This window comes from Benincasa hispida, chromosome 5, assembly GCF_009727055.1.
Source record: "Benincasa hispida cultivar B227 chromosome 5, ASM972705v1, whole genome shotgun sequence".
Lineage (NCBI taxonomy): Eukaryota > Viridiplantae > Streptophyta > Magnoliopsida > Cucurbitales > Cucurbitaceae > Benincasa > Benincasa hispida.
The window spans coordinates 34,121,375-34,134,077 of NC_052353.1; the positions used below are offsets into that span (position 1 = coordinate 34,121,375).

The window sequence follows — 12,703 nt, forward strand, 5'->3', positions numbered from 1 at the left end:
GCAAAAAATGAAAGGGTAGAAGAAATAGTGAAGGATGAAAGGGAAAATCGAGGTTAATCTCTATGGGAGCTGCTCATGACATAATGATTTAAAAAAAAAGTACTTATAATCTGGCGTAGACGGCGCTATGGGCAACACCACATCTTTATGGCCACACTTTCGTAGTGCTACAGGCTGCAGCACACGTGCGCGCATATCCTGAACTCCTGATAGTGTTGTGGTGCCACAGGATAGCGCCACAACGCTATCTTCTTCTACAGCTTTTGTAAAGGGCGTTGCGCAACAGTGCCCTTGCTTGGCGTTGCTTTTGTCCAAGGCATCACGCACAAGCACTTGCCCTTAGGGGCATTTGTAATTTTGTTACTTTTATCTCATTTGATGTTTTAGAGCCTTGTTTTGGTCCATTTGAGCCTAGTTTCCACCTTAAGAGTCTGTTCTACTTTCTTTACGTTCGAGACCTACAAAATCATAAAATAAACATATATATAAAAGGAAGGAATGAGCTTGAACTAAGTAGAGCGAGATAACACATTTTAGGTACTATCAATTCATAATCAAATACAAAATTGAAATATCAACTGTTAACTAGGAAGATTAAGATTCAATAAACGATCACATTGGAGCCAAAGTGAAATTAGTTCATACTAAATTTCACTAGAAAAAACCTCAATCAATAACACTGATTAAAACAAAACTCATCTTTCAAGAGTAAAATTATAATATTTTAAAATTTAAGAACTAAATTGAAATCAAACTCAAAATTTAAGAACTAGAAAGAAACAACAACCAATATTTAGAGACAAAAAATCAAGAGTAAAATTGTAATATTTTAAAATTTAAGAACTAAATTGAAATCAAACTCAAAATTTAAGAACTAGAAAGAAACAACAACCAATATTTAGAGACAAAAAATGTATTTTTCCTTTTTTTAAAACTTGTTTATGCTTTTGAAATTGGACTAAGAATTCAACCCTTTTACTTAGTAAATATAGAAACTATTGTAAAAAAATCGGAAGGAAATAAATACAATTTTTTTTAAAAAAAATAAACAGCTATGTGACTCCTACAAGCATGATATTATTAAATTTCTATCAATATGACTATATTTCTATCAATATTTTCATATATCTATGAGTTCGACATCAACATAAGTAGTAAATCAACATCAATATTATATGGTTAAAAAAATAATAAAACAAACGAATTTACCAACAAGTACCACTAATATAAATATAACATAAATAATATACATTCTAACATGTTTTCAAAGTGTAAAATGCTAATCTTAATGTATACTTTTTAAGTTTTTATAATATTTCTAGCCATTTCCATTGGATCAACATTAAAATTGAGTGGTTGACATTTCCTTCGACATGGACGTTGGCATTTTAAACTTTGTCTACAAATAAAAAATAAAAAGTTAAAAGCCATTTTGGTCAATATACTTTGAATTATATTTAATTGTAGTATTTGTACTTTCAATAAATTTTAAACTTAATATATCGAATTTAATTTTTTAAAATTTATAGTAAAAATTAGTTAAATAATAATAATAATTTTTTAAAATTTATAGTAAAAATGCTAATAGATAATAAATCGTTTTTTGGAAAAAGTCAACAACAAACTAACAATTGACATTGAATTTAAGGTTTATTGAAATTACATAAACTAAAATTATTATTTAATTTTAATCTTTGAATTATATTTAATTGTAGTTTTTGTACTTTCAATAAATTTTAAATTTAGTTATCGAATTTATTTATTTTATCAAAACTAGTTAAATAATAGTAATAATAATAATTTTGGTTTTCAAAATTTATAGTAAAAATGCTAATTGATAATAAATCATTTTTTTGGGAAAAAGTCAACAATAAACTTACAATTGACATTGAGGTTTATTAAAGTTACATAAACTAAAATTGGACAATTGAAAATACAAAGACCAAAATTGATCAAACTTGAAAAATATAGGGACCAAAATGATACTTTAACCCATAAACTATTAACAATGCGATTAGGTCAAGGTAATAAAACATATTAAAATAAAGTTAAATTATACAAAATATTTTGAAACTTTGAACATTGTGTTAAAAATACCCTTGAACTTTTAAAATTTTAAAAAATATCTTAAACTTTTTAAAAGGGACTAAAAATACCCTTCCTATTAATTTTGGATGAAAATCGCGAGTGTTTTGTGTATAAAATACTCATGAACTTTCAAAAGTTTAAAAAATATCCTTACAATTATTATATAAATCGAAATGGTTAATACCCTCCTACTTCACTATTTTTTTCCCTTTTTTCTCACATCTCTTCTTCATTGCCGTCTTACTCTCATTTTTATTAACTGATTGACATTTGTTTGTCTCAAAATAAATAAATAAATAAATAAAGCTTCCACTTCACTTAAAGATACATAGACCACAACAAGAAGAAAAAGAATAATCGAAGCACAAAGAGAGATGAGACTTAAATGTTTTGACAAGTTGTATGTTAGTAGTTTAGTGTGTGTTAACAACCAACTATATTTTTTGGTACGTTTTAAAAGAAGATTTTGATTTTGGAATTTTGTGAGATGTTGTGGGATCTTATGTTTTAACAAAGTTTTGGTTGATAAGAAATTTTGATAAGAATTGAACAAATAGGAGAATAATGAAAGTATCTATATGAAAAAATATATACTAGGATATCTATATAATTTGTTTTGAAAGTGGTTCTTTCCAAACTCAAGAAAACTTTGTGCACTATACTAATGGTAGGAGCATTTTTAAACTTTGTTTTTTTTTTAAAATTTAGAATTATTTTTACAAGGAGATATTAATGGTTTCCATTCATATACTAATATATATATTGCCAACAACAACGTAGCTGAACTGACATGGTGTTTGTATTATCAACCTCGAGGTCTGAGTAATTCCCATACCTCACACTTTAATTACAATACATTTGTAAAAAAATAAGTATATTTTTAAAACGAAACATAAACGATTTTCATCTAAAATTAATCATAGAGATATTTTTGAATTGTTTTAAAAAAATTTAAGATTATTTTTGTAACTTTCGAAAGTCCTCCATACAAAATATACCAAGTTCAAGGGTTTTATTTATTTATTAATTTAGCATTAAAATAAGCCTAAAAAATTAGCGTTTTGCACCTTTCATCTACCTCAGGAAAAAAAAAAAAAGGAGAAAAAACCCTAAACCCTTTCATCTCTCTCCCACTCTCACGTGCTGCACCTTCACCTTCTTTTCCTTCTCCTTCTTCCTCTCGCCGGCTCCTACTCCCTTTCAGCAGCTCATTGTCGTCGGGTCTCTCTCCGTTCCGTGCCGCCGCCGCCGCCTCCCTTTTACTGGGTTGCACTGATTTCTTACTCTTAAGGGTATGCTCCCAATCTCCATCTACGTCTTTCTTCCCGCTTGAAAAGCTTAATTAGTATTTTTCTAACGGAAGAATGGTGGACTTGTTTATATTTATATGGGTTGTGATAACTATCTTCATCAAAGCTTGGGAAAAAGGTGGCCTCGTTGTTTTGATTTAGAGTTGGTTTCTTCCCTTCTTTTCACATGGTTTAGTTGAATATTGAAACAAATGAATTTATCAGGAAATAGAAAACCAATCAAATTGAAAAGATGCAACGTCCTTTCCCTTTACTGTTCTCTTTGGTTCTATAATTTATGTATTTTTCTCATGTTTCTATTAACTTGTCAGTAATGAGTTAAGAAATTAACAATGACAATGTATTTCCTAACAAGAAGAAGACTATATAGTTGGATTTCAGTTTATTAGTTCATATAGTGGCTGTCACTTGTTTTTTTTTTTTTTTTTTAATCTGAGCAATATTAAAATTCCAGTTTCTTTTATATGTTCATCATATAGTGACACTCTAATCTGTGCTTTATAATACCAGAAAAGATCAAGAGAAGTCTTTTATACAATGGGTAGTAAAAAGACAGGCTGTAACTCCATAGACGGAGTGGATATCCAGGAAGATACACCGATGGATGATGTTAGTGCTGCTGTTTCAAAATCCTTAAAGAGAAAAATGAAGAAGGATAAAAGGAAAGATGCTGAACTGGAAAATGGGGATGTGGATATTCCCTCTTCTACCTTTCCCGATTCTGAGAAACCAATGGAGAGAAAGAAGAAAAGGAAAACATTTGACAAAGAAAGAAAGCGAGCTATTTCGGAAAGTGAAGTACCTAAGGAAAAACAAATAAGTGTTACTTCTAAAGCTGACGAGACTAAGCCATCTTCTGTCTCTGTTTCAAGCAGTGGTCTCCCTGAATTTCATATCAGTGTTTTTAAGGACTTGGCATCTGCTGACATTTTGGTGAGAGAATCAGCTGCAGAAGCTTTGGCAACTGAGCTGCTAAAGGTTCAAGAAGCATATGACAAGCTGGAAAATAAGGATTTGGTTGAGGGTGGGTTAAAACTGGAAGCTGAGAAGGATGATGGCCTGGATAATTGTGCACCATCTGTGAGATATGCTGTACGTAGACTGATTCGTGGTGTGTCTTCTTCGAGAGAGGTATGTTTTGATATTATTTATCCAAAGCATCCTTCACTGTTATCTTTTTAGTAGTACAATAAGTGGATAACATTCCAGACTATCTTCGTACAAGTTCCAGATTCTAGGCCAATGCAAAAAAATAAACTCAATTGCTGAAATGTTGAAGAATGATCAATATTCAAAAGCAATTTTATTTCAAACAAGTCCAATGATGAAATTAGCAATATAAATTTCTATGCTTAAAGTTACAAGTGCAGTGGGTGTTTGATTTTCTCATTTTATTCCATTCACTAATCTAACATAATTTTGGTTCTTTTGAAAAATCACATGGTTTCATAACTTCTGAGGCTGTTTTTCTTGTCTTCAATGGATCTTGCTCTAGAATGCCTGCACAAGTGCTTCTTTCCTCAGGTCCTTTGTTTGTTTTTCCTCATATTGGCTTTCATTATAACACTCAAGAGCAATTTGTTTCTTTTCCCTTAAAAATCGTGGTGTCTCTGGTTGATGAAAACTTGGATGATTTTGTAGAGTAGTTCTATCCATTTGATGCAACCCTAACTTTTCACCTATGCTTGCTATGAATTGCAATTGCAGTGTGCGAGACAGGGCTTTGCCTTAGGATTGACTGCATTGATAAGTACACAGTCCAACATCAAGGTGGACTCATTGCTGAAACTCATTGTTAATATGTTAGAGGTTTCTTCATCAAGGAAGGGCCAGGTAATCCAGAGTCATGTACATTGATTTATTCTATCGATTTATGATATGGTTTCTGTGTTCTGTTAAAGGGTTTTATTTTTATTATTTTCCCTCTCTCTCTAAATGTTACTTACTACTTATTTATGGCAATGCAGGAAGCAAGAGACTGTCTTTTGGGTCAATTGTTTGCTTATGGGGCTCTTGTCCACTCAGGAAGACTAACTGAAGAATGCTCTTCTGATAAAAACACTTCACATGTGAAGGAAATCACTGGTGCTCTTATATCTCTCGCAGCTAAAAAACGTTATCTACAAGAGCCTGCTGTCTCAATTATTTTAGAATTGATAGAAAAGGTATATCGTCTATTTAATGATATGCTCTTCCTTGGAGTTCTTTTAGTTTTTTAGATCAAGAGATGTCCTCACTTGAAGATTATTTTTTATTTTTTGGGAAAAAAGGGTAATGAGCACATGGTCTTCATGACAATTATTTTTTGAAAGAGAAATGTTGCACTTATTTATTTGTTCAGCATGCGAACACACACACGCATACACACACACATAACTTAGAAATAATTTTATTTGGTTTTCATTTCTTTTATGAATGTATGTTATATGATGTTGCATCGATTGAATTATGAAATTGGCTTCTTTGAGACAGTGCTTTTAAATTTTCCTATCTTGGTGCTTCTCAACCAAAGCTTATGATTGATTAGAGTAACTTCCAGGTAGCTTATCTCAAAAAAGAAGAAGAAAAAGAAAATGATTAGCTTTTGTCATTTTCATTATGTATAATGTGAAAAATTACACATTGCCCTCTTTTGAACTCACTAGTGCTAATTACTCTTGACCGTTCATATGAACCAAATGAGACTTACCTTATTTATCTTACGAGTGGTTCCATTCTTATTAGAATTTATTTTATTTTTGGAAATAATTTGAAGATAACCAAAATGGTAGTAAATGTGTTGGTGCTTGCCCGCCTGTTTTTCCACTTTTATGTTGGGTCACTTTTTCTAAGGTCTGTACCTAGTTGCTTTTCAATTAGAATTTATTTGTCTCGACTAAAATTTTCCCTGCTGATGATGGTGTTATGGTTTTGTAGTTAACACCTGAGTCAGTATTGAATCATGTGCTTGAAGCTCCTGGAATTCGAGAGTGGTTTGAAGCAGCTACTGAAGTTGGGAACCCAGATGCACTGCTGTTGGCATTAAAATTACGAGAAAAAATTTCTGCTGATTGTTCAATATTTGCTAAACTTTTACCAAATCCATTCAATCCTAGTAGATTTTTTTCTGTTGATCATCTGTCATCTCTAGCCAACTGTCACAAGGTGCTACTTGGAAGTATCCATCTTTTTTCTACAAGCTTTTATATTGTAATAATAATATTTAAGAATTGAATCACTTAAATCTTTTCTTTGTGTGCGTGATATTTGGCAGGAGTCTACTTTTTGCCAGCCCAGAGTTCACAGCTTATGGCCTGTCCTGCTAAACATTCTGTTGCCTGATACAGTTTTAAAAACTCAAGATGCAATCTCCGTTTCAACCTCATTGAAGAAGCATAAAAAGAATCGTAAAAGTGGCTCTTCTGAAGAAGACATTCTGATAAACTTCCAAAATTTTTTTGAAGTTATAATCGAAGGAGCACTTCTGCTATCATCTCATGACCGTAAGCACTTGGTGTTTGATGTTCTACTTCTTCTCCTGCCAAGACTGCCAACAATTTTTGTCCCTGCTATGCTGTCATATAAAGTTGTTCAGTGCCTGATGGACATACTTTCAACAAAGGATTCTTGGTTGTATAAAGTTGTGCAGCATTTTCTAAAAGAATTATCTGAATGGGCACTGCATGACGATGGCAGAAAAGTTGCTGTCATTATTGCTTTACAGAAGCATAGCAATGCCAAGTTTGATAATATTACACGAACAAAAGCAGTTCAAAACCTGATGTCCGAGTTTAAGACAGAATCAGGTTGCTTTCTGTTTATTCAGAACTTGATGAGCATGTTTGTGGATGAAAGTCAAACATCAGAGGAACCTTCAGATCAGAGTCAAACAACTGATGACAACTCAGAGGTTGGTTCAGTTGAGGACAAGGACTCCACTGGAACAATGGGAAACTCTGATTTTTTGAGAACTTGGATTATAGAATCTCTACCATGTATGGTGAAACACTTGAAGCTGGAACCTGAGGCAAAATTCCGGGTGCAGAAAGAAATTTTGAAATTTCTAGCTGTTCAGGGTTTGTTCACCGCATCACTTGGCACAGAAGTAACCTCTTTTGAACTACAGGAGAAATTTAAGTGGCCAAAAGCTCCCACATCTAGTGCTCTTTGCATGCGGTGTATTGAACAACTGCAGTTGTTACTGTCGAATTCTCAAAAGGGAGAGGGATCTCATTGTTTGGTTAATGGTCTTGAGCCAAATGACCTCGGCTCTTATTTTATGAAGTTTCTCGGTACGTTACGCAACATTCCTTCAGTTTCTCTATTCCGTCGCCTAAGTGATGAGGATGAAGATGCAGTCAAGAAACTGCAAGAGATGGAAACCAGGTTATGGCGAGAGGTAGCTTTCCACGTTAAATAAATTTGTAATGTAATTAATATTAACCGTAAGCTAGCAATATTTTGTAAACTATTAAATTGGAAAACATGTTTGAAATTTACAATTAGAGTTGAAGAAATGATCCAAAATTGTTTCTCAATCTCGACTGGTCTAAAACTAAAACCCTATATCATATTAAGGATTAAAGATCTACAGTTTGTCTTTTAATTTGAGAATAAACATGCAAATTTGTACATGTAAAAAAAAAAAATTGTAAATGTTAATTTATGGTATCATTAAATAAATATTACTTTGGTGTCAGGAAAGGAATTACGGTTTAAGTGCTGATGCAAACAAATTACATGCACTAAGGTACTTGCTCATCCAGTTGCTTTTGCAAGTGCTCCTTCGACCAGAGGAATTTACCGAAGCTGCAACTGAATTAATTATATGTTGTAAGAAAGCCTTTTCATCTGCTGATCTACTAGGCTCCTCTGGAGACGATGAGTTGGATGGCGATGGAACACCACAGTTAATGGACGTTCTTGTTGACACATTGCTTTCATTGTTACCACAGTCATCAGCACCCATGAGGTCTGCCATCGAGCAGGTATGTGCATTGCAGAATATTGCAAATCGTGTATACTAGTTAAATACAGTTGTTTCTGCTTCAAGCTATATCTTTGCATTTGATGGTTGGAATTATCATCATATTGAAAAAAATTGGCATTGCTAACTTTGAGGATTTCTGCAATTACTCCCCTTTAGTGATTTGTCTCAAATTGAATTCGCTGTTTGTAAATATTTTGGGAGCTTTTGTAAATTTTACGTCCCTTAGGCTTTGACCTTTACCTCATTTAAGCACGTTCTTTGTATTAATAGCAAGTGCTAGTTTTTTTTTTTTTTAAATACTTTTCAAACACCAGTGTTTTTCTTTTCTTTATGTTCATACTCATAAGGGGTTTTTCCATATTTGGATACGTTTTTGTTCTTGCATTCTCCCCCGTAATAAATATTCTAATACTCCAGCCTTTTTATATTTCACTAGCAACTTTATGCAGGCTAAATATTCTAGTTTACATCATTCATATTATTGTTCTTGGTATATCATTTAAAGTACATACACACGTGTTGCATACTCGAGGGGAGGGGACCAGTCAAGATGTTTTTGGGGATATAGTTAAAATCTTTGCTTCTTCTTGGTGTTCACTGATGATACATTGATACTGATAGGGATATCTATCACAATTGGTTAGATTTCGTAATCCCCTTGGCTTGGTGGGAATACCTCATCCATTTCCCTTTGTGTTCATCTTTTGACAAAGAAACCATAGTTCTCACAAGAAAGGGTTGCACGCTCACATGTCAGATTGTGTACACCTGATGGTCATTTTATTTGGGTTTATGATTTCCTTCGTTCCTTGATTTGGATATATGGTTGTCAAAATATAATCGATGGGAAATTCTCTAATTGAATAGGTTAAGCATTATCCTTAAGGAAAATAACTGAAGGTGGTCTGTATTCTATTAATCGATGAGAGAATCTAACTTCATTTGGGCTTGTCTTGTAGGTTTTCAAGTATTTCTGTGGCGATATCACTGATGATGGGCTGATGAGAATGTTGAGGGTTGTCAAAAAAAATCTGAAACCTTCTAGACATCACAATGCTGAGGATGAAGATGATGATGAGGATGAAGATGAGGATGAAGATTTTCTTGATGTTGAAGAAGATGAGGAAATTAATCAAGATGAAACTGGTGACACAGGTGATAGTGATGAACATACTGATGAGTCTGAAGCCATAGATAGAGTTGGAGAAGTAGGCCAAGAACTTTCTGATGGTTCTGATGATTCTGAGTCTGATGGAGGAATGGATGATGATGCAATGTTTCGAATGGATTCTTATCTTGCCCAAATCTTCAAAGATCGTAAAAATCAGGCTGGGAGCGAAACCGCTCAGTCTCAGCTTATGTTATTCAAGCTTCGTGTTCTGTCACTTCTGGAAATTTACTTGCATGAAAATCCAGGTATGCTACTTTTCACTGGATCTTCTGGGACTTGTGCGGATGAAACTTAATTGAAAACATTGTTGGATTTAAGAAGAGATGTAAAGAAAACCATTGGCCACGTTTGACACTTGAGTTATTTCACAATTAGGATGCCACCTGGGGACCCAACAACATATATGGACTCTATTAATAATCCCCCAGAGCACTAAACCGATATAATATGACCATGTTTGGATTAGCTTACTTACACGACAGTTTCTTTTTCAGAGTCCTCTATTTTAATGTTCCATACGTTTGATATTCGTCCTGGATAGGATCTTCGTAGAATATCTTAAATTCCTAATTTAGGGAAGACTGATCTTTAACTTTATTTAGGCCACCTGTTTGTTTACGATTTCATCTTTTATCAATAAAATTTGTTTAACAAAATAATTATGATAATAATATGAATTTTGGTATTAGTTTTTCTATTTTTGGATAATGTGCTTGTTTCTTCCCAATTTCATTACGAATGGTTTTCAATCTAAAGTAAACATTTGAATTCTTAGCCAAATTCTTAAAACAAAAACTTGTGTTTTAGTTTTCAAAACTTGGTTTAGATTTCGAAAACAGATATAACAAGAGAGAAATTCATGGTAGAAGTCATAATAAATTTTCAAAAACTAAAAATAAAAATCAAATGTTTATTGAACAAGGTGTCAGGGGTCATTTAAATTATAGTCCTTGGCTTATATCTGGAGGTAGAGAGAGTTGTAGTCTGCACAATAGTCACCTGGAAGATAAGTTTGGAGCGAAACACAGATAGTTTCCTTTGACTTTGATCAGTTTACGGACACCTAGAAGCTGAGGAAATCCCGAGCAGTCTGATTCTCCATGTTAGAGTAGTATTATCATATTATCGTTTAGAAAAATTTTCGCCTTTGGACAAGTTAGATCAATGTTTCAGTTACCATGGATGTGCTGACAAGTTAAACAATATTTAGAGTTTATCTTCAATATTCCACTTCATGGAGTAATGATATTGTATGAGTTTCTATCTGATTTTTTTCTTTTTGTCATCTTTTGGGGCACAGGTAAGCCACATGTTTTGTTAGTGCTCTCAAATTTGGCTCAGGTATTAGTTAACCCACATACTACAGAAGGTAGCGAACAGCTTGAACAGCGCATATGGGGAATTTTGCAAAAGAAGATTTTCAAAGCAAAAGACTATCCAAAGGGAGAAGCAGTTCAAATGTCAACGCTTGAAAATTTGCTGGAGAAGAACCTAAAGTTGGCATCAAAACCTAAGAGAAAGAAATCTGCTGGAAATGTCTCAAAAAGGAAGCAGTTAGCATCGAGGAATCATTACAAGATGATCACTTCCCTGGGTCAGAATTCAGCATATTGGATTTTGAAGATTATTGATGCAAAAAAATTGCCCAAGTCTGAACTACAGAAAGTATTTGATATTTTTGACAGAGTTGTGGTGGGTTATTTTCATAGTAAAAAATCTCAGCTAAAGGGGAAATTTCTGAAAGAGATAATTAGAAGGTGCTCATGGATTGGGCATCATTTTTACAGTTCCCTTCTGGAAAGATGTGTCAGCACAAATTCAGAGTTCCGGCGAATTGAAGGACTAGATCTAATAATTGATATAATAAAATCATCAATGTCTTCTGAAAATGGACATCATGCGGCGAAGGAACTGATGGAGAAATTCCTTCATGAACTATGCAATTTGATAAAGGAGTTACTGACGAATATGCCAGAAAAGCAGGCCCGGCGAGCTGACATACGGAAGTTTTGTGGCAAGATTTGCCATTTCGTATCCTCTCTTAAAATTAACAAGTCTTTTCTTTCAAGCTTGGCTCCCGAAGCTCTAGCTGTATGCGAAGCTCAGCTTGGCAAGCAGTTCAGTAAAGTGAAGCCTCAAGAATGATAATAGCAACAAAGTATACAACTGAATGATTTTTCCTACAGACTCAGCCTACTCTATTCTTGTGAACTTTCGTGAAGTCGTAAACCAAAGCACTAGAAAGTTTCTGGAGAATCTACTCGTTTTGGCTTAAAAAAGAAGCAAAGTTATCATAATGCAGTTAGCTTTCTTGTTACAACTGAGATGGAAACTTGGATGGATGGAGGAGGAAAGCATTGGATGAACATGCTCTGCACGTCGTAAATGGCATGAAGATTCAGATTTCTGCTTCGAGAACAAAACTTTTGAGACGTTCCTGAATGAAATACAACATTCTAATACCGGTAACGACCCTATGCAGGTGTTTGTTGGTTCCCAGAAAATCGTGATCTCTTTATTTTAAACAGTGTTAAACGCATAGAATATTTAATACTTATTAGTTCACAAACTCAATGTTGAAAAATTTTGGTAAAGTCTTGTGCTATTATATTCTTCATTTTTTGACTCAATACCACTTTGATTGGATTTTCTTTTTGGTCGTGTATTTTATTGTTGAAAGAATCATTCGGCTGATCCTTGATGTCCCATTCTTCATAGTTTCTTTGCATTTGGCAAATGGGCTTTAGTACAAAAAAGAAATTTGTTGTTCTGAAGTTTTAGATGATGTTTTTGTCTCTTTATAGATGTATCTTTGCTGCTAAAATATTGTAGGTCTTATAGATGTCTTTTATATATGTATTCATTTTACTTCAAAGAATGAGGAATTTGACTACTAACTTGGGCTGCAAATTTGCCAAATCAGTGGAGTTTATTTTTATGCTCTTCTTTTCAACTTTTTAAGTTTGAATGTTTGGATTTTTTGTCTTGCTCTGTGGAACTGCTTTTCATTGATTAACTAGCCAACAAGAATCAGTCCTGTTTGAATTTCCTATGATCTTTAGGATAAGCTTCTAGGTTTTGTAAAATAATTATAAAAATAATGATATTCAAGTTTTGACCCTTCAATTTCAGATATTTTTTTAATGATTGAGAGCGCCTACAACT

At 33.3% G+C, this 12,703-nt stretch overlaps 1 protein-coding gene across 2 annotated transcripts; it reads left to right on the top strand.

Moving 5' to 3' along the window:
* Positions 1-3,148: 3,148 nt before the first annotated feature.
* Positions 3,149-12,243, top strand: LOC120077774 (rDNA transcriptional regulator pol5). Of its 2 annotated transcripts, XM_039031790.1 has the most exons (9): positions 3,149-3,380; positions 3,909-4,529; positions 5,106-5,231; positions 5,366-5,563; positions 6,315-6,542; positions 6,652-7,776; positions 8,078-8,365; positions 9,327-9,783; positions 10,839-12,243. In XM_039031790.1, the coding sequence occupies exons 2-9, from the start codon at positions 3,936-3,938 to the stop codon at positions 11,681-11,683; spliced, it is 3,861 nt and encodes a 1,286-aa protein (XP_038887718.1). In that variant the 5' UTR covers positions 3,149-3,380; positions 3,909-3,935; the 3' UTR covers positions 11,684-12,243. The 2 variants fall into 2 exon arrangements, with proteins under 2 accessions (XP_038887718.1, XP_038887719.1); XM_039031791.1 differs by lacking the exons at positions 3,149-3,380; positions 3,909-4,529 and adding an exon at positions 4,618-4,922.
* The last annotated feature ends 460 nt before the right edge of the window (positions 12,244-12,703 follow it).